The 22,054-nt window shown below is 42.5% G+C and overlaps 1 protein-coding gene across 1 annotated transcript in view; it reads right to left on the bottom strand.

The window, feature by feature from the left end:
- Positions 1 to 22,054, bottom strand: part of CLNK (cytokine dependent hematopoietic cell linker) — a 106,403-nt gene that overhangs the window by 71,926 nt on the left and 12,423 nt on the right. Inside the window, exons 4-7 of the mRNA XM_023549730.2 lie at positions 20,491 to 20,536; positions 6,345 to 6,370; positions 6,082 to 6,101; positions 1,815 to 1,925 (exon numbers count right to left, since the gene is read on the bottom strand). Coding sequence (XP_023405498.2) covers positions 1,815 to 1,925; positions 6,082 to 6,101; positions 6,345 to 6,370; positions 20,491 to 20,536 — 203 coding nt within the window. The remainder of the gene's footprint in view (positions 1 to 1,814; positions 1,926 to 6,081; positions 6,102 to 6,344; positions 6,371 to 20,490; positions 20,537 to 22,054) is intronic.

Raw genomic sequence — 22,054 nt, 5'->3', positions numbered from 1 at the left:
TGTTCTGACTTCCAAAACAAGGTAATTTTGAAAATTCAACCTCTATTGGAGGGGGAAAAAAAGCCCATTCTCATCCACTGTGTTTGTGATTAGAGCTTGCTGCCAAACGTCCCACACAATCCGGAGCAGGGGTCCATCGTCAGCACTCAACACTAGAGGGTTGTTTTAAAAATATTTATTTGTCAAAAAGGCAATAACATTTTTGATAAATGGATTTTCACTTGCGGTTATATTCCTCCAGCCTGGGTGACGGGAAGCTGGAGGCCACTACTGGTCCCGGAAGAGTCTGGTACCCCTTATGGTTTTTATATAACCATGTCCTGATTCTGTTTGACATTTAGCATTTTCCTTAGTAACTAATTCAGACCTCAAGTGAGCAACTGTTTTAATAACTCATTTTATTAGAAAGAAGCTGTATTTTCTAGAAAGACTCAAACTTCAGGCTTCTAAGACAATTTTCCCTCAAGATTTATTTGGTTTATCTCCGTCCTAATTTGGGAGCCCATTCAGAGAAGTGATTTGTTTGGTTTTCCCTGTCACCTCCTGTGATGGTTAATTTTATGTGTCAACTTGGCTTAGCTATGGTTTTCAGTGGTTTGACCAAACAGTAGTCTAGTTGTTGCCATGGAGTGGTTGCATGTGATTAAATCAGTTGGCCTTGTGTCATGGATTGAATTCTGTCTCCCCAAAAATATGCGTCAACTTGGTTAGCCCATGATTCCCAATATTGTGTGGTTGTTTTCCATTTTGTGATTGTAATTTTATGCTAAAGAGGATTAGGGTGGGATTGTAACACCACCCTTACTCAGGTCACCTCCCTGATCCAATGTAAAGGGAGTTTCCCTAGGGTGTGGCCTGCATCACCTTTTATCTCTCAAGAGATAAAAGGAAAGGGAAGCAAGCAGAGAGTTGGGGACCTCACACCACCAAGAAAGCAGCACCAGGAGCAGAGCCTGTCCTTTGGACACGGGGTCCCTGCGCCTGAGAAACTCCTCAGCCAGGGGAAGACTGAGGATGAGGACCTTCCTCCAGGGCTGACAGAGTGAGAAAGGCTTCGCCTGGAGCCGATGCCCTGAATTTGGACTTGTAAACTATTAGACTGTGAGAAAATAAATTTCTCTTTCTTAAAGCCATCTGCCTGTGGTATTCCTGTTATGGCAGCACTAGATAACTAAGACACCTTGGCAAAGCCGATTACCTTCTATAATGTAATGTCTAATATGGGGATTCCTGGGTGGAACTAATAGTTAAGGGCTCTCAATTACCAATGGAAAGATAGGCTGTTTAAGCCCACCCAGAGGCAACTCAGAAGAAAGGCCTGGTCACAGCCATGAAAACATTATGGACCAGTTCTACTCTGACACACATGGGGCTGTCATGAGTCAGAATTGATTCAGTGGCAACTGGCTTGGTTTCTTAAAATGTGTAATGTAATGTACATAATGTAATGTAGTCAATCAATCAGATGAGGTCATACCAGTGTAGGGTGGATCCTAAACCTAATTACTTCTGAGTTATAAGAAGGCCAGAATAGACACAGAGACACACACACAGGGGATGACAGATGACATATGAGGATGATCTATGAACAAGGCAATGCCAAGGATCAATGGAAACACCAGAACTAGGCAGAGACCCTGATTTGGACTTTCAGGCTCCAGAACTGTTAGAAAATAAACTTCTGTTCTTCACAGTCACCAACTTGTGGTATTTCTATAACAGCAACCCTAGGTAATAAGACACCCTTGCATAGCCCATCAGTACCCCTGGAATTCCACCAGCACCAAAAATAACAGCAATAACAACTCACTCACCTGGGTCCTCTCCAGGCTTCAGGAAAGGTGTGTCTCTGAGGAAAAAGTGACTTGCTGCTCTCCGGCGTGGGGGGCAAGGGCTGGTACTTCCTCGGAAGAGCGATGGGAGGCCTGTGTGAAGAGCCACAGGGGGTCTGAGAAAGTTTGCTGGACTAGCGGCCCTCAGACTGGAGTTCACACTCACAACCATGCCCTCGGCTCTCACAGCTTCTGTTTGGAGACTTCCGTTCTGGAACTTCTGTTTCAGGGTGCTCACTACTTCACAGAGAGCCTGGACCAGGTCGCTTCGGATATTCGCATACTGATTCTTCTAATGAGCCTAAATCCACCTCCCTGTAACTTGGTCATTGGTACTCTACTATTTTCTAAAGGGTATAATATAAATTTTTACAGGGTGTCGCATATTTCTCATTATACCACCTGTTTTAGTTTTAGGAGAACTGGGAAAACTGTGCCAAGCACCTTCCATTTACCACAGACTAGAAACCCTGAGGTTCAAAGATCCTCCAAAGAAATCTGAAAATTGTTGAACGTCAACAACTTCCTTTTTTTTTTTTGACTTTATAATTGTCTTTTTTCAGAGATTATGCATACTTTAAGGTGATGTGTACAGGTGCCTAGTTGACAAGGGGTGGACTGTGATGTTTAAGATTGTGTGTCAACTTGGCTGTGCCATGATTCTCAGAGTTTTGGCACTCATGTGATGTTGTGGTCACTTCCCTGTTGAGATTTGATATGTGATCACCCCCATGCTGGGATCTGCTGTGAGTAGCCAATCAGTTGAAGCAGAGTTTCCTTGGGCATGTGGCCTGCATCAAATGTGGGTTGATGCTCTGTTAGGGCTCAGGGGCTTTTGCTCATTTCGAATCCTGCAGCTGGCTCCTGTGCATCTGTTCGTCTGACCTCCAGTTCTTGGGACTTGAGCTAGCTGCTTACCTGAGGTCTTGCCTGCCGATCTTGGAATTCATTGATTTTCACAGCCTGTGAGCAACAGCCCTGCTCTCTGACCTACTGATCTTGGGTCCACCAGCCCCTGTAGCTACATGAATCAGGAGAAGTCTCTATCCTGACCTATGGGCGTGGGACATTACAGCCTTTAAAACCGCATGAGCCATTTCCTTGACATAAATCTCTCTCTATATATTTATACACTTTACTGGTTTTGCTTCTCTAGAAAACTCAGCCTAAGACAAACTTTAATTACAATATACAGATACAACACCATACAGCTACAACTCTGGCTTCAGTGATGTCCTCTTGATAGCTTGAAGTTGGTCATGGTGAGAGTATTTACACCGCGGAAATCTGAAAATGCTACAAATCAGGGCTTGATTTATTGTTTTGTTGATTCTCTAGAGCAGGGGTCAGCAAATTTTGGCTTACAGATCAGCCCTGTTTTTTTTTTTTAATTATTGTACTTTAGATGAAGGTTTACAGAACAAACTAGCTTCTCATTAAACAGTTAGTACACATATTGCTTTATGACATTGGTTAACTACCCCATGACATGTCAACTCTCCCCCTTCTAGACCTTGGACTCCCTATTACCAGCTTTCCTGTCCTCTCCTGCCTTCTAGTCCTTGCCGCAGGGCTGGTGTGTCCCTTTAGTCTCGTTTTGTTTTATGGGCCTGTCTAATCTTTGACTGAAGGGTGAACCTCAAGAATGACTTCATTACTGAGCTGAAAGAGTTTCTGGGGGCCATACTCTCAGGGTTTCTCCAGTCTCTGTCAGGCCAGTAAGTCTGGTCTTTTTTTGTGAGTTAGAATTTTGTTCTACATTTTTCTCCAGCTCCATCTGGGACCTTCTATTATGATCCCTGTCAGAGCAGTCCATGGTGGTAGCCAGGTACCACCTAGTGGTACTGGACTCAGTCTGGTGGAGGCTGTGGTAGTTGTGGTCCATTAGTCCTTTGGACTAATCTTTCCCTTGTGACTTTAGTTTTCCTCATTCTCCCTTCCTCCTGAAGGGGTGAGACCAGTAAAGTATCTTAGATGGCCGCTCACAGGCTTTTAAGAACCCAGACGCTACTGACCAAAGTAGAATATAGAATATTTTCTTAATAAATGATGTTATACCAATTGAGCTAGATGTTCCCTAAGACCATGGTCCCCACAGCCCTCAGCCCAGTAATTTAGTCCCTCAAGGAGTTTGGATGAGTCTATGGAGCTTCCATGACCTTGCCTTGTACAGCTTGTGCTGGCTTCCCCGGTATTGTGTACTGTCTTACCTGTCACCAAAAAAAAAAAAAAAATTTTTTTTTGAAGTTACCACTTATCTATTGACTAGTGTTTTTCCACGCCCACACCTCCCCTCCTTCGTAACCAACCACCTACCTGCCTATCTACCCACCTACCTACCTACCTACCTATCTATCTATCATCTACCTACCTATCTACCTACCTTCCTATGTAGGAGTCCCTGGATGCTGCAAATGGTTAACAAGCTCAGCTGCACACCAAATATTAAAGGTTCGAGTCCACCCAGAGGTGCCTCGAAAGAAAGACCTGGTGATCTACTTCCAGAAATTAGCCATTGAGATTAAACAAAGTACCTTAGTTTGAGTTCCTCCCAAAAGTTAACCCTAGGAAAAGGACTGGAGTATCCACAGTTTTTTTGAGATGTGATTCCTGGGATCGCAGTGAGGAAACAGAAAGAAGACGTGTCACTTCTGAGGAGAGACTGCAGTGGATGGACTAATGGGTGGATTTCCTCTGAGGGCAACTGGGGCTTGATTCTGCTGGTGACCTCCTGAGAGACTCTAGCGTACACCTCAGAATTGTCCACTGAGAGGGAGGAACTGGAGCATTTATCCATGGGCTCCTATTCCTCTCTGGTCAAAGGAAGCTCCTGGGGCCTCCACGCCCTGGCACGCCTAGTCTGCTGTCTGTGCTCCCATGGACAGAGAAAGCCCTCAGACAGAGAGAGATGTGGGAGCCTGGGGCACTCACGAAACAGCAGCTAGGGAGATGGTGACATGATGGTAGTGATTGCCTCACAGGGTTTCAACATTGTTCACCGCAGGTCCCCAGATGGTATGTCTAGCAGATTTTAGGGCCATAAAAATCTCAGTGCTGAAACTCTTGGTTGGTATGTGTCTATCATAATTATTTCTCCTGTGGGAAGAATACACACCAGATAAACCTGAAGACTCGCTGCTGGGGACGAGACACCAATGAAGCGAGGGATGTAGGAAGCAGATAATAAACTTTGGTTGTACAGGGTTGTTGTTGTTGTTAGGTGCCATTGAGCCGGTTCTGACTCACAGTGACCCTGTGCACCACAGAAGGAAACACTGCCTGGTATTGTGCCATCCTCACAATTGTTGCCATGCTCGAGCCCATTGTTGTAGCCACTGTGTTAGTCCATCTTGTTGAGGGGCTTCCTCTTTTTCGCTGACCCTCTATTGTACCAAGCATGATGTCCTTCTCCAGGGACTGATCCCTCCTGATAGCATGTTAATATGTGTTTCTAGTCTGCAGCATGCTTGTGTTTGTTAAATGAATTAAATATCTTATCATGGTGTAATCACCTATCATGCTTTTCAATTCGCAAAGTGCATCTAAATTAGTCCTCAGTGAATGTCCTACACCAAACCTGATTATCTCAGGTCTTGGTTGTTATTGTTAGTTTTTCTTATGTGAGTCAATTTGCTTCCTGATAGAAATTTTCATAACTTTTTATCAATAGCCCTCCTATGGTGTGAAAACGAAGAGAAAATAGGCGGCGGCAATAAGACACAAGGTAAAGTATTAGATGTTATTGACATGGTGGCTGCAAAAATGGGGTCAAACAAACCAACGATTGTGAAGGTGCTCAGGATCAAGCTGTGTTTTGTTCTATTATACAGATGGTTACAATGAGTTGGAGCTGACTTGATGGCAACTAACAACAACAACAACAATTAGACATTGTAACTCCTCTGCCAATTTTAAGTCCATGGAGGGCTTGCCCCTGTCTCAGGTATATCTGGCCGTGCTAGATACATGCCTATAATAATACTATCTGATAGATTTCTCTACTAAAATGAAGAAGGGAGTGAAAGAAGGGAAGCAGGAAGGAATGAATGAAGAGCTAATGAAGTCTACTGAATAGGCGACTGTTTAATGAACGAACGATTACATGAATAATCGAAGGGTGGTTTAATCTTGCTGATTGGCCAACTCATACTACTTTTTCAGTGTCAGATGTTTGTGTTTCTCTTTATCAAGTACTTCAACAAATCATTTATGTATAGAGCAAAACAAAATGCCATTTTAAGCGCCTTACCGAGGAGGTGGTAAAGGAATCTGCAAAAGGAAAGAGAACCAGAAATGCAGTTTATTATTCATTGAGCAGGGTCCATGGTTAACAATTTTAGGGTTTACAAACAGAAATGATGAATTTTAGGGTTTACAAACAGAAATGATGAATACCAACAAAACTTCTAGGACATATTTTTAAAGTGCTATTTAAGCACTCACGTTGTTCATGCTTCTATGCGTCTAAACTAAAGAGTAGGTGGCAAATGTATTTTTAATGATTTCTCTTACCTTGGCTTCTTTTATGAGTTTGTCTCCTAGGAAATAAGAGGGAATACCAGTGAATTTATGGAAAATGCCATTAAGCACTACTTTTAACTTTTACCTATGTTTAAATAGAAACCAGTCTCATTTTTAATAATAACGAAGATAATGACAATTAACATTCGTTGACCCCTTATTAGATGCCCACACCGTGCTAAGTACCTTAGTTCTGTGATCACACTCAACCCTCACAACACTCTGATTGCTACCCTTGTGTTAATGAAGAACTGCAGGATGGGAATTTAAGTATCTCGCCTACAGTCACCAGCCAGTAAATGGCTTAGGAAGATTTCATTGCAGGCGATGTTACCCTTGAGGTCTCCTCTTAACGACCATTTTCTGATTAGAATTAACATTCTTTTCTATCTAGTAACTTCATTAGTTTAAGTTCCTGCCTAACACAAACCTTAACTGGGCATTGCCAAGCAGAGGTTAATAGCATCACAGAATCTTCAAGATAGAAGGATCTGGAGAAAAATGTAGAACAAAATTCTAACTCAAAAAAGAAAGACCAGACTGGCTGACCTGACAGAGAATGGGGAAACCCTGAGAGTATGGCCCTCAGACACTCTGTCAGCTCAGTAATGAAGTCACTCCTGAGCTTCACCCTCCAGCCAAAGACTGGACAGGCCCGTAAAACAAAACAAGACTAAAGGGGCATACCAGCCCAGAGGCAAGGACTAGAAGGCAGGAAGGGATAGGAAAGCTGGTAATAGGGAACCTAAGTTTGAGAAGGGAGAGTATCGACATGTCGTGGGATGGTTAACCAATGTCGTAAAACAATATGTGTACTGTTTAATGAGAAACTAGTTTATCCTGTAAGCCTTCATCTAAAGTACAATAAAAAACCAAAGCTATAGAAGTTATAAAAAAAAAAACAAAAACAAAAAAAAGAAAAGCCTTTGGAGACCCCAGAATCCAATTTTATTTTAGGGATGAGAAAACTAAGGACAAACTAGGTAAGGTAATTACTTAAGATCATCCAGCCCTAGAAAGAGACTGAGTAGGGCCTGGAATGGATTTTGCCGACTCATAGATATTTTTAGTTCCATCATTCAATTCAATTCAAATGAAATTACTGAATTGCTATTCTGAGCTACAAAGTTGTTAGCTACCATGAAGTTGACCCCCGACTCATGGCAACCCCATGCACAACAGGATCGGACCATTGTGATCCATAGGGTTTTTACTGGCTGATTTTTGGAAGCAGATCACCAGGCCTTTCTTCCTAGTCTGTCTTAGTCTGGAAGCTCCGCTGAAACCTGCCCAGCATCATAGCGACACACAGGCCTCCACTGACAGACGGGTGAAGGCTGTTCATGAGGTGCATTGGCCGGGAATTGAACCCAGGTCTCCCTCATGTAGTGTGAGAATTCTACCACCAAACCACCACTGCCCTCATAGTACAAGATGCTGGGGATAAAAGGCAAATATGATATGATCCTTCCTCCCAAGGAGCTCACAGTTGTTCTGTTTAGAGCCTGCACATTAGGCTCTGGGGATGTTATGATGAAGGCGGCAGACCCCATCCGTGTCTCCAGAGGGCGTAAGCCTAAGTGCTTGGGCCGGTCACTAATATTTGGCGAGGATTTCAAGAAGAAAAGGTATTAAAGGAACATATTACGGGAGACTTCCGTTCATCTGGGGTGTCAGAAAAAGCCTCCTTGCAAAAGCGGTGTTCGCTTATCTGTACAAGTGGGTGTGCTGTAATTACTGCTATTTTATAGGCTCTCGGAGGAGTCGGTTAGACAGCCATGTGTCCTGTCACAGGAGGCGTGAGCCTCCACCGAGAACTGGGCATCTTCACGCTGGGCCTCACTTCCTCGTTGGTAAAACAGTGAGTTTGGACAAATTAGTGGTTTTAGCAATGATCTAAAGACTCCCCTGGGGTCCCCCTGGGAACACCTAAGGAACTTGGGTGGCTTGGGGGCTGGGTGCTGGTCTCTGACTCGCCACCCACTGTCACTGGGGGTTTCTACTCGGGTCTGCTTCCCACTGGGCCGCCTCTTAAGATTTCCTCTGGTGAAGGATCCAGCTGGTCAAAAATGATCTAATGCAACACAACACACTACAGCACAGCATGACACAATACCACAACACTATACAGCACAACTCTGCACAGCACAGCACTACACAACACTACATAGCTCAACACAACACTACACAGCACAACACATTACATGACACAAAAGTGCACAGCACAACACAACACTACACACGACCACACGACACTACACATTACATTACACAGCACAACACAACACTACACTATGCAACACACTACACAGCACAACACTACACAACTCAACACTTCATAGCACAACACAACACTACACAACATAACAGTATACAGCAAAACAGTGCTACACAACACTACATAGCACAACACAACACTACACAACACACTACACAGCACAACACTGCACAACATAATACTACACAGCACAATACAACACTACACAACACGGCTCTACACAACACAGCACTACACAGCACTACACAATGCAATACTATATAACACAAGACAACACAACACTACACTACACAATGCTATACAACACTACACAGCATAAAATGCAACACTATACCACACAACACAATAAAACACTGCACAACACAATATGCACAACACATTGCAACAGTGCACAACACGACCCTAAACAACACAACACTACACAACAGTACACAACACAACATTACACAACACAGCACACACTGCTTCTGGATAGATGGATAATTCTAACGGCTTTTCCAGGTGTAACATAATTACTTCATTGACTCAAATTACTATTCTCCCCATTTTGTTTTCATTCTTTCAAAACATTTTTTAAATGGGTAGGACCAGCATCACAGCAACACGCAAGCCCCCACAGCACGACAAACTGACAGACATTTATACTGGAGCTTCACTTAGTCACTGCTTAGGTGACTGAAATCCTTCAAACTCAGGGGCACAAGTGAGCTTCAGGGGCGTCAAGTCCACACCTTTACCTTGCAATGGAAAACGCTGGCTCCAACAGGTGAAGTCAGACAAAACCAATGAGCTTTTTCTTTTTTTGACTTGTTTAGTGAAGCAATAAAAACTCGGGTATTTGGTTTAATGGAAAGATGTCTTTTGTTTGTGTGAGATCTGGAGCTGAATTTCTTGGGTTTGAACCTTGACTCTGCTACTTAGTATGTGTGGGATCACATTGCTGTGTTAAGTGCCCTCAAATCCATTTCACAGAGACCCATGTGACAGAATTGCCCCATAGGATTTTCTAGGCTGTCTTTTTTTTTTTTTTTAATCTTCATGGAAGCAGATTGCCCTGTCTTTCTCCCGTGGAGCCGCTGGGTGGGTTCAAACTGCCAACTTTTCAGTGAGCAGCTGAGTGCTTAACTGTGGAACCACCAGGGCTCCTTGTAGGATCGTAGCAGGTCTCAGTAAATGTTTATGAAGAATATGAATGGATTGAGGGAGGAAGAAGTTTCCTCTTTTGCCCATACTTGATGGAAACTCATGCGTGGAATTAATGAGCTAATGAACTTAGGTTCCCAATAGAGCATGACTCCAATATATACACACTGTTACTACTGTTACTGCATAATTATGTAATGTAATGGAAAATTAGAGAGAAAATGGCAAATCTACTCCCTGATGAAGTACACAGATATTTCCAAATGCTATGAAAAGTTTCCTGTCTGTCAAATGAGAGGACACACCCAGTTGGTTTCCTCCATCTTTCCTGTTTTATAATTCAATGAAGCAGTTTTCACTTGGAGAAGGTTGCCTGCTCGCCCCCTGGTGGCCATATGTGTAATTAGCCATTTTCCCAGAGATCTTCGCGGCTCTTCAGTCTTAGACAAGACAGATCTCACCTCCCCTGCAAAGTTACGGCTTCTTGGGAGGTAATGAAGTGAGGTGAGCGCAGCATGGTTTTGAAATTTGATGGACCTGGTTTGCCTATTTTCAGAGACCCTGTTGGTAAACATTCACCACTACCGGTAGCCTAGATTTGGTGCTATTGCTGAGCTGAGTGATGTCATGCAAATTGCTTGGCTTCTCTGATCTTTGGTATCTTTATCTGTGACCTGAACGGTTGGAAAAGGAGATACGTAGGGTCCAAGGATTTGTTTCTTGGTAGAGGGACAACAGCACAATACATGGTGTGAAATGGGGTCTTAGAAGTCATTCCAACTGGGTTCTAATCCCACCTTTTCTACTTACTGAGTGACCTTGGGCAAGTTATTTAAATGTTCGGGGCTTCAGTTTTCATGTCTGTAAAGTGTGGATAATGAAATCTAGTTCCTTGGTGTTAGAGATTGAATTGTATTACCCTAAAATATGTGTTGGAATCCAAACCCACCTATGGATGTGATCCTGCTTAGAAATAGGGTTTTTCCTTTTTACGTCACTGAGGCTATACCATTGTAGGGTGCGTCCTAAACCTAGTTACTTCTGAGTTGTAAAAAGAGCAGAATAGACACAGGCAGGAACACAGGCCGGGGAGACAGATACCACATGAGGACAGTCTACAAATCAAGGAACCAGGCAGCCACGGAAGGCCCAGAATAACCTATAAGACCCTAATTTGGACTTCTAGCCTCCAGAACTGTGAGAAAATAATTCCCTGTGTTTTAAAGCCACCCATTTGTGGTGTTTGTGTTACAACACCCCAAGTTAAACAAGACACTTGGATTGTCAGGATGAAATAAAATAATATCTGTTTTTCACGTAGCTACAATCCAATTTGTGTTAAACACTTATCTACTACACACTTTATCTATGAAATATGATCATGCAAATCACCACTTTCAGAAACAGCCCATCAGTGTAATGTCCTGTAATTAGGGAAAAAGACTTTGAACAAAATTGGATAAAACTTGGCCTCAATCACAATATTTATTGTGTCTAAGGGTTTTATGATATACAGAAGCAAACCATTAGGATTTTATGTCCTCGTGATTAATTCTGGAAGAGTCCAGAGAAGCAACTTACGATCCAAGCGGCTAACGTACATTTGACAAGGCCAATTTGACAACGGTTTCTAAGTCTGTTGAAACGTTCAGGAATTAATTGCAGCGCTCAATTGCTGAGATGATTCTTTGGGCTAAGGGGAGTGCTTAAGTTAGGCAATGCCAAGGGTGTAGGAGGAAGCTGCCTGGTTAAGAAAAACCAAAACCAAACCTGTTGAACTGCCCCATAAAGTTTCCAAGGAGCACCTGGTGGATTTAAACTACACACCTTTTGGTTAGCAGCTGTATGTCTTAACCACTGTGCCACTAGGGTTTCCACCTGGCTAAGAGTGCCTCCGATAACGAACATGTACTTCGGCAGGTTTCATGCTGGGAGCAGTGAGGGGAGCAGGACAGAAGCATCTTCCCCACACAAGCTTTGGGAGAGGTCTTTGTGGCTGACTTCGATGTCTCGGAAAGTGAAGGACTGAGACCGGTTGGAGAGGATGATACAGGTGATGGGGTGGGTGGATTTGTATGTATGCACCATCTCGTGGATTCACAAACTGTTAGAGGCCATATGGTTCCACTACTTCTCTAAAACCAATTCAGTTGCCTTTGAGTCCCCCCAACTCACGGCAACCCTATGTGTGTCAGGGTGGAACTGTTCTCCAGAGGGTTTTCAATGGCTGATTTTTTGGGAAGTGGATTGCCAGACCTTTCTTCTGAGGTGCCTCTGGGTGGACTCAAACCTCCAACCTTTCAGTTAGCAGCCAAGCATGTTAACTGCACCGCTATGTCTCTACAGATGGGATTAAGGTCTAGCAAGGGAATAGAATTCGCCTCAATTTAGAAGTAGAGATAAACATGGAGCCAGAAGCAACCCAGGCTTCCGACTTGCCTCTCCATAATCCCCCATCTAATTGGAATCAGTGACTGAGGACCACAGACTTGTCTCCAGGTGGTTCTGTGATACCTGGCAGAGTGGTAGTGCTTATCTAATACGCTATGAAAATGGGTTAAATTGTGGAATTAACACAATAAATATTTACCAAGTACCTACTATGTGCCAGGCATAGTTTATTAAACACGCTATGTTTAATAAACCGTGGTCCCTGTGACTGAGGACTTTAGCTAATTTTTATATTCATCTATAACAAATTTAGTTTCTATATTAAACAAATTTTTGGGGGGGAATTGTTTTCCCCCAAAAGTTGTGTTCAAGTCCTAACCCCTGATACCTGTGAATATGACCTTCCCTTAAAGCCAGTGCCTAAATTTGGACTTCTAGCCTACTAAACTGCGAGAAAATAAATTTCTGTTTGTTAAAGCCACCTGTTGTTAAAGCCACCTGTTGCCGCATGCCGCCTACTTTGGGAATTCTGTTATAGCTGCACTAAGAAACTAAGAAAATACTGAAGTTATCGAGGATTTCATTTTACTTGGCTCTACAATCGATGCCCATGGAAACAGCAGTCAATAAATCAAATGACATATTGCACTGGGCAAATCTGCTGCAAAAGGTCTCTTCAAAGTGTTGAAAAGCAAAGACATCACCTTGAGGGTCACCTTGAGGACTACGGTGCGCCCGACCCAAGCCATGGTCTTTTCAATTGCCACATATGCATGCAAAAGCTGGACAATGAATAAGGAAAACCAAAGAAGAACTGACGCTTTTGAATTATGGTATTGGTGAAGAATATTGAATATACCATGGGCTGCCAGAAGAATGAACAAATCTGTCTTGGAAGAAGTACAGCCAGAATGTTCCTTAGAAGGGAGATGGCAAGACTACGTCTCATGTTCTTTGGACATGTTATCAGGAGGGATCAGTCCCTGGAGGACATCACGCTTGGTAAAATAGAGCATCAGCGAAAGAGAGGAAGAGCCTCAATGAGATATTGACACAGTGGCTGCAACAGTGGGCTCAAACGTAACGATTATGAGGATGGCGCAGCATCGGGCAGTGTTTCCTTCTGTTGTACACAGGGTCACTATGAGTCGGAAGCAACTCAATGGCACCTAACAACAACAACAACAACAAGAAACTAAGAAAATACTGAAGTTATCAAGGGTTTCATTTTACTTGGATCTATAATCAATGTCCACGGAAGCAGCAGTCAATAAATCAAATGAAGTATTGCATTGGGTAAATCTGCTGCAAAAACTTCTTCCGTGTTGAAAGGCAAAGATGTCACTCTGAGGACTAATGTGCCCCTGACCCAAGCTATGGTCTTTTTAGTTGTTTAATATGCATGCGAAAGCTGGACAATGAATAAGGAAGAATTGAAGTCTTTGAATTATGGTGTTGGCAAAGAATATTGTGTATCCCGTGGACTGCCAGAAGAACGAACAAATCTGTCTTGGGAGAAGTACAGCCAGAATGTTCCTTAGAAGTGAGGATGGTGAGACTTCATCTCATGTACTTTGGACATGTTATCAGGAGGGACTAGTCCCTGGAGAAGGGCATCCTGCTTAATAAAGAAGAGAGTCAGCAAAAGAGAGGAAGATCCTCAATGAGATGGATTGACCCAGTGGCTACAATGATGGGCTCGAGCACAGCGAGGGTTGTAAGGATGGCTCAGGACCAGGCAGTGTTTTATTCTGTTGTATATGGAGTCATTACAAATTGGAACTGACTGGATGGCACCTAACAACAACAAGAAACTAAAATAAAACCCTTCGGAGCAGTTCTACTCTGTCACACATGGGGTCACCATGCATCGGAATGGGTTTGTTTTGGATGTGTTCAGTTCCTGGGTGGTGCAAATGGTTAACAAGCTCAGCTGCCACTTGAAAGGTTGGAGGTTTTAGTCCAGGTAGATGTCCTCAGAAGAAAGGCCTGGCAATCTTTGAACAATCAGCTACTGAAAACCCAATGGAGCACCATTCAACTCTGACACACATGCAGTGGCCATGAGTTGGAGTCCACTCGACGGTAACTGGTAAACTGGTACTATGTGTTCAACACTGGGGTCAATTTAATTGTACAGTAATGCTAAGGCCTTTAGTGGCACATAGTAGGCATTCTGGATGTCTCTTCCCCAACCAGACAATGAGTTTCCAAAGGGAAAGAGTGTGTGTTACTTACCGACAGTCACGACACTGTGATAATTGCTGAAAGAAGGTCATTTTGCTTATAATTATGATGTGCTGGGTCCCTGAGCTGGCATGGAGTCCCCTAGGATCTTGGACCTAGTGAGTTCTGTCCTATGTGTAGTGCGAACTGAAGAAGTTGTTGTTGTTGTTGTTAGGTGCTGTCGATTCGGTTCCGACTCACAGTGACCCTATGCACAACAGAATGGAACACTGCCCGGTCCTGCGCCATCCTAACAATCATTCTTATGCTTGAGCTCATTGTTGCAACCACTGTGTCAATCCACCTCGTTGAGGGTCTTCCGCTTTCCCGCTGACCCTGTACTCTGCCAAGCATGATGTCCTCCTCTAGGGACTGATCCCTCCTGACAACAAGTCCAAAGTATGTAAGATGCAGTCTCGCCATCCTTGCTTCTAAGGAGCATTCTGGCTGCACTTCTTCCAAGACAGATTTGTTCGTTCTTTTGACAGTCCATGGTGTATTCAATATTCTTCACCAACACCACAATTCAAAAGTGTCAACTCTTCTTCAGTCTTCCTTATTCACTGTCCAGCTTTCACATGCCTATGATGTGATTGAAAATACCATGGCTTGGGTCAGGCGCACCTTAGTCTTCAGGGTGACATCTTTGCTCCAACACTTTGAAGAGGTCCTTTGCAGCAGATTTTCCCAATGCAATGCGTCTTTTGATTTCTTGACTGCTGCTTCCATGGCTGTTGATCGTGGATCCAAGTAAAATGAAATCCTTGACAACTTCAGTCTTTTCTCCATTTATCATGATGTTGCTCATTGGTCCAGTTGTGAGGATTTTTGTTTTCTTTATGTTGAGGTGTAATCCATACTGAAGGCTGTGGTCTTTGATCTTCATTAGTAAGTGCTTCAAGTCCTCTTCACTTTGAGCAAGCAAGGTTGTGTCATCTGCATAACACAGGTTGTTAATAAGTCTTCCTGCAATCCTGATGCCCTGTTCTTCTTCATATAGTCCAGCTTCTCATATTATTTGCTCAGCATACAGATTAAATAGGTATGGTGAAAGAATACAACCCTGACGCACACCTTCCTGAATTTAAACCAATCAGTATCCCCTTGTTCTGTCTGAACAACTGCCTCTTGATCTATGTAAAGGTTCCTCATGAGCACAATTAAGTGTTTTGGAATTCCCATTCTTCACAGTGTTATCCATAGTTTGTTATGATCCACACAGTCGAATGCCTTTGCATAGTCAATAAAACACAGGTAAACATCCTTCTGGTATTCTCTGCTTTCAGCCAGGATCCATCTGACATCAGCAATGATATTCCTGGTTCCACGTCCTCTTCTGAAACCAGCCTGAATTTTTGGCAGTTCCCTGTCGATATACTGCTGCAGCCGTTTTTGAATGATCTTCAGCAAAATTTTGCTTGCGTGTGATATTAATGATATTGTTCTGTAATTTCCACACTTGGTTGGATCACCTTTCTTGGGAATAGGCATAAATATGAATCTCTTCCAGTCAGTTGGCCAGGAAGCTGTCTTCCATATCTCTTGGCATAGACGAGTGAGTACCTCCAGTGCTGCATCTGTTTGTTGGAACATCTCAATTGATATTCCATCAATTCCTGGAGCCTTGTTTTTCGCCAATGCCTTCAGAGCAGCTTGGACTTCTTCCTTCAGTACCAAACTCAAGAAAAGGAGAATTAATTCTGCCTTGAGGAAGAATTGTGTTTCCCCGGAAAGCTTCAAAGAGCAAGGGACATAGGACTGAGGTCTGAGAGGTCGACCTTGAGGGAAAGTTAATTTTTTTTTTATTTTTGTCGTTTAAAATGTACACAGCAGAAATACACCAATTCAACAATTTCTACATAGACAATTCAGAGACATTGATTAAATTCTTCAAGTTGTACAACCATTCTCACCCTCCTTTTCCGAATTATTCCTCCTTCATTGGCGTGAACTCGCTGCCTCCTAAGTTTCTTCTAACCTTTCGAGTTGCTGTTGTCAATTTGATCCCATATAGATAGTTCTTTACAAGACCACAATGCTCAAGGCGGACCTTCTTTACTAGTTAAGCTAAACTATCATTTCGTTTAAAGAAGAAGAAGTTAAAAAATTTAACTGTAAATTTTTTGATGCTCAGAGCACCTTAAACCTGGTGGGGCTGTTCAAGGTTGGGAGTAGGCTGTCTGGGAAGGCAGAGAGCCCTTGAGTATGCCCGAGTGTCTGGGAGGGATGCTGCACCTAAGTGACAAGAAAGGGCTGGATGATCCCAGGTATGTTGTTTTAAAACTCTTGATGAAACAAACACAACAGCCCTCATGTTCTGCTGGCACGTGAGACACGTGGACATAGGAGGCATCTTTAGGGTGACCAACTCATCCCCGTTTGCCTGGGGCTTTTCAGGTTTTAGCGGAACGTCCTGCATCTCTTGGGAAAGCCCTCAGTCTTGGGAGAACTGAGGTAGCCGGGCATTCTATTCACATCCCAGCTTTGCACAGAGAAACGAAGAACGCTTCTCCTGATGCATGCGTGAGAGATGCTTCTGAAATGGTGTCGTGGAGACGACCCTGTTCCTCTGTGTAGACACATTCTTGTATACTGTAATCCTAGTAGGAAACAGGGACTTGACTGGGAGTCATTATCTGGGGATGTGGATTTTACCAAGCTTCTCTTATTGAACACTTCATTTTTAATCTTCCTTTTGACGACCACTTAATGTTTATTTATTAAAAAATGTATTCGCGACATTAAGCAGTCATAAGATATGATAATCTTTTTCTCTGAATCCTATAGTTTTCTCTGTGTGGTGGTGGAAACAACAACAACAACAAAACATTTCTGTGTAGTCCCCATTAGTGGGTATTTCTACAAAGTTTGTAACATTAACTTTGAGCTAAATATCACATCTATGTCTCTGTTGCTTTTGAGCCATGGCTTGTGTCTGAAATAGATTTAAATCTAAAATGGCAAGGGAATAATCTTAAATTTATTTCTGATCAGCTCTCTAGCCTCAGGCTTGTTATTTTTGTAAAAGATAAAATCTGTAGGATATCAAGGTCTATCATTGCGATGTTGTGTGTTGCCACATTCTGCCACGAGGGGGCAGTATCACCTATCAATTCATGTCTAGGCAATAAACCTTGTGTGGTTTGGATGAGTAGGTTATTAGTCAGAGGACAGAAGGGAGGGGTGGTGGAATGAATTTTATACACTACCAAATACAGTAAAACCCTGGAAACACACTGCCATAGCTGAAAAATTGCTGGGTTCTGGTCTTGACTCTACCTTGCTGGATGACTTTGAGCAAGGCACTTGCCTTGCTTGACTTCTTGTGTATATGAGGGTTCTGGGTCAGATTAACTCGAATTTATTTCTGATTCCAATTTCTCTGGCACATACATTTGTCTAAAGGAAAACTAGAATAAAGGTCTTTTGATGACATTTTGTGGAATTCTATTTTGCATTTTTTTTTCCAATCAAGCTCATGTTTCTGGATATGCGTGTTAAGTCACGAATGCATAATTCTCTTTTTCTTTCCTTGAATGGTCTATTGTATTTCCTTATAAATGCATTCTTGTATATTGTATGTTTGTCACCTCAAAGGAAATTGGTTTACAGTTTGTGCTTGGTTCACATCTAGGGCAAAAATATGCTTTCTAAACCTAGCTTCCTTTATTCTTGGTATTTGTTTCAGTAGAAAGTTAAGCCCCATCATATTTGAATATTACAGTTATCCCCCTCTTAAAATGAGAAGATGTCTTCTGGATTCCTGGTCAATGGTCAGGTTCATCACAAACAACTTATACCATATAAATACTTTGCCTCCAAATAAGCTTTTATCCATTTTTGTTGTTGTTAAGTGCCATGGAGTTGGTTCTGACTCACGTACCCTTTGTAAAAAACCAATGAAACACTACCCTGTCCTGCACCATCCTCACAATCATTGTTCTGTCTGAGCCCACTGTTGCAGCCGCTGTGTCAATCCATCTCATTCAGGGCCTTCCTCTTTTTCGCTGACCCTCTACTTTACCAAGCGTGACGTCCTTTTCCACGGACTGGTCCCTCCTGATAACATGTCCAAAGTACGTGAGATGAAGTCTCACCATCCTTGCCTCTGAGGAGCATTCTGGTTGTACTTCCTCTGAGACAGATTTGTTGGTTCTTTTGGCAGTCCATGGTGCATTCAATATTCTTCACCAACACCACAATTCAAAGGCATCAATTCTTCTTCGGTCTTTCTTGTTCATTGTCCAGCTTTCGCATGCATATGAGGTGATTGAAAATACTATGGCTCGGGTCAGGCATACCTGAGCCCTCAAAGTGACATCTTTCCTTTTTAATACTTTCGAGAGGTCTTTTGCAGCAGATTTGCTCAACGCAATATGTTGTTTGATTTCTTGACTGAATTTTTAGGAATGGAAAAAAGTTAAGCTTCAGGGAAGAGAAGTTCTTGAAATCTGACGGTTTCCAGATAATGTCAGAAAATGGTTGCAAGAAAATGACATGAAATGTACATTAACATAAATCTATAACTGCTCAAGTTGATGAAAAATATCACCGTAAGATTCTGTTATCACTGAATCCACTGATATTTTTTTTTCTTTGACATTTTGTGAGAATGAATAAATTATCTGAGAATGTGTTTGCATCAAAAATACAGAATTTTGTAATAAACACATAAATCATCCAGGCATTTTCCAGCAAGATGCATGGTTCTAAAAATGGGGAGCAGTCACAGTAATTCCTTCCTTCCAGCTTCCTTCTTTGTGCATTACATTAGTGCTCTGGGGGTGATGGGGAACCATCAATTATGAAAGTGTATGGAAGGAAGATGTAAAGAAAATAACTCTTATTAACAAAGTTTTCCAGGCAGCCTCCCCCTACTCCCTACAAGCCTCAGCTTCTGTGAGCCTTAGTTTTACAGAGGTCCTCTCTGGACTTATTTCCTCAGTTTACACCAAGGCTTACTTTAAAGAGCAATCATGTTTTTATAGTCATGGTATCCATTATAACAGCTGACATCCCCTATAAAATAGCACTTAACCCTGAAAAATACATTCTTGTGTAAGAAACTGCTCTCCCTGAAGAACTGGTTTACATTTTTCACTATGAGAAATTAGTATCACACAAAGGCGCACAATACCCTTTTTGCTTTGACTACCAGGAAGCTCAGAGACAATTTTAATAGCATTTAGCTATGCGTGCCCTTGGATCTTGAATTTTATCTTTATGGTAATCATATCATCTCTCTAGATTTTCCCTATGATTTTTCTTTTATTTTCCAGTGCAAATTGTTATTAATTACTTCAGCATTGGCCAAATTACTGCAAAAGATATCTTTAAAGTGTTAAAAAGCAAAGATGTCACCTTGAAGACTAAGGTGTGCCTGACCCAAGCCATGGTGTTTTCAATCATCTCATGTGCGTGCAAAAGCTGGATGACGAATAAGGAAGACTGAAGAAGAACTGACACCTTTGAACTGTGGTGTTGGCGAAGAATATTGAATATACCACGGACTGCCAGAAGAACAAACAAATCTGTCTTGGAAGAAGTACAACCAGAATGCTCCTTTGAAGCAAGGATGGAGAGATTACGTCTCACATACTTTGGACATGTTGTCAGGAGGGGTCAGTCCCTGGAGAGTGACATCATGCTTGGTAACGTAGAGGGTCAGCGAAAAAGAGGAAGGCCCTGAATGAGATGGATTGACACAGTGGCTAAACAATGGGCTCAAGCATAACAATGATCACAAGGATGGTGCAGTACTGGGCAGCATTTCGTTCTGTTGTACAGGGTTGCTGTGAGTGGCAACTGACTCGATGGCACTGAACAACAACAACAACACAATTCGCATGTTTCAACAAAAGAGTTCCTGTCCAAAAAAAAACCACAGAGTATTGGTTTTCACAATCAATTTTTTCATCAATAAGAGAATGTCATCAAGAGGCATAAGGTGTGTGAGAGTCTTTCCAAAATTAGGTAGCTATTTCCCGAATGGTAATTCTCTTGTTTAAGAAAATCTGTGACTACCAACAAAAATGCAAGAGGATATTGGAAGCAAAGTACACGTTCTTATATTTCTAACTTGTTGTGGCTCCACTTTACCTTTGATATGTTGGCTTCTGGTGTCCTTGGAAATGGGTTCGTCCTCCTGTAAAAGACAGCATAGAACCATTATCTCTTAAATTGTTACTATGAAAACACTTAACATCTTGCTACTCTTTATGGTTAGCGTCTCAAGGATAAATGGGTAAGTCCCTGGACTCACTGCATGGTCCGCGGTCAACACTGCTATTGTTGGCTGCCATCAAGTCAGTCCCAGACTCACGGCAACCACAAGCACAATGGGCCAAAATGCTGCCCAGTCCTGTGCCATCCCCATGATCGGTTGTTGATCGAACTGTTGTGATACATGGCGTATTTCACTGACTGAGTTTTGGCAGTGGATTGCCAGGCCTTTCTTCCTAGTCTGTTTTGTCTGGAAGCTCTGCTGAATAGCAACACACAAGCCTCCACTGATGTGCTAGTGGTGGCTGTACTTTAGGTGCATCGTCCAGTAATTAAACCATGTCTTTCGCAGGAAAGGCAAGAATTCTGCCGCTGAAAAATATGTGTGAATACATGTTCCACTGCTGCCAGGGAAGGGTGTGGTGGCCTGGGTGGTATCTGGAATAAAACACTTGGATTTCAGATCCACTCCTACCTCTTATTGCTGTGAAATTTGGGGAAAGGCATTAGTGTGTTATTAGTCTCTGATTTTTCATCTCTATAACAGGGAACGTGCTCACGGGATTCACCTCACTGAGTTATTATGAAGATCAATATACATGATCGTGTGCATAAATGCAGCCAAGCAGGTGGATCGAGTGGACGCCTGCGTGGAATTCCACCTCCACTGCTTGCTGGCTATGAGAACTGGGCAAGTCACTTCGCCTTCTGAGCCTCAGTTTCTTCATCTGTGAAATGGAAATAACAAAGGTACTGATACCTCATGTGGGGAGAGGATTACATGAGGCACAGCACGTAATGTGCCTTGCACAGAATGTGGCACCAATCAAGTGATTAATAATTGTTACTTAGAGAAAGGCCTGCCGACCTACTTCTGAAAAATCAGCCACTGAAAACCCTATGGAGCACAGTTCTACTCTGACACACATGGCTGTTATCACTGTATTCATATTAATAATAATAATGATGACATTATTAATAATATAATGATATTAGTAACATCAATACTATTAGTATTATTAATGAAGACATGAGCGAACTATTAAGGGTTAGACAATTGGAAGACATGATAGTGAAGAAAATGATGAAGATCTCATAATGATGTTTCATGCATTAAAAAGCCTTTGAGCCTAGGTCAATATTAGGGCCTTAGTGTTGCTCTTTATTGGTACCTAGTTGAGATGGCCAGGATGGATAGAGCAGTTACTGAACCCCAAGCTACCTTTTATCATCTGAAGTTCGATGCCTACCATACCTCCTCTATAGAACACTGAACCCCAGTATTTGTGCCTGGAAAGAGCATAGTCCGTCTTCTTTGGGCCATAGGGGTGTGTGTGTGTGTGTGTGTGTGTGTGTGTGGTGGGGAGGATGTGAATCCATATAGCTGGGAGTTGAGAGAGATTTGGATCTTGTTGCTATGGTTTTCTGCATTACACTACCA

This window comes from Loxodonta africana, chromosome 5, assembly GCF_030014295.1.
Source record: "Loxodonta africana isolate mLoxAfr1 chromosome 5, mLoxAfr1.hap2, whole genome shotgun sequence".
Taxonomy (NCBI): Eukaryota; Metazoa; Chordata; class Mammalia; order Proboscidea; family Elephantidae; genus Loxodonta; species Loxodonta africana.
Note: the sequence above shows the minus strand (reverse complement) of the source record. Positions and strands in the feature narration are given on the sequence as shown.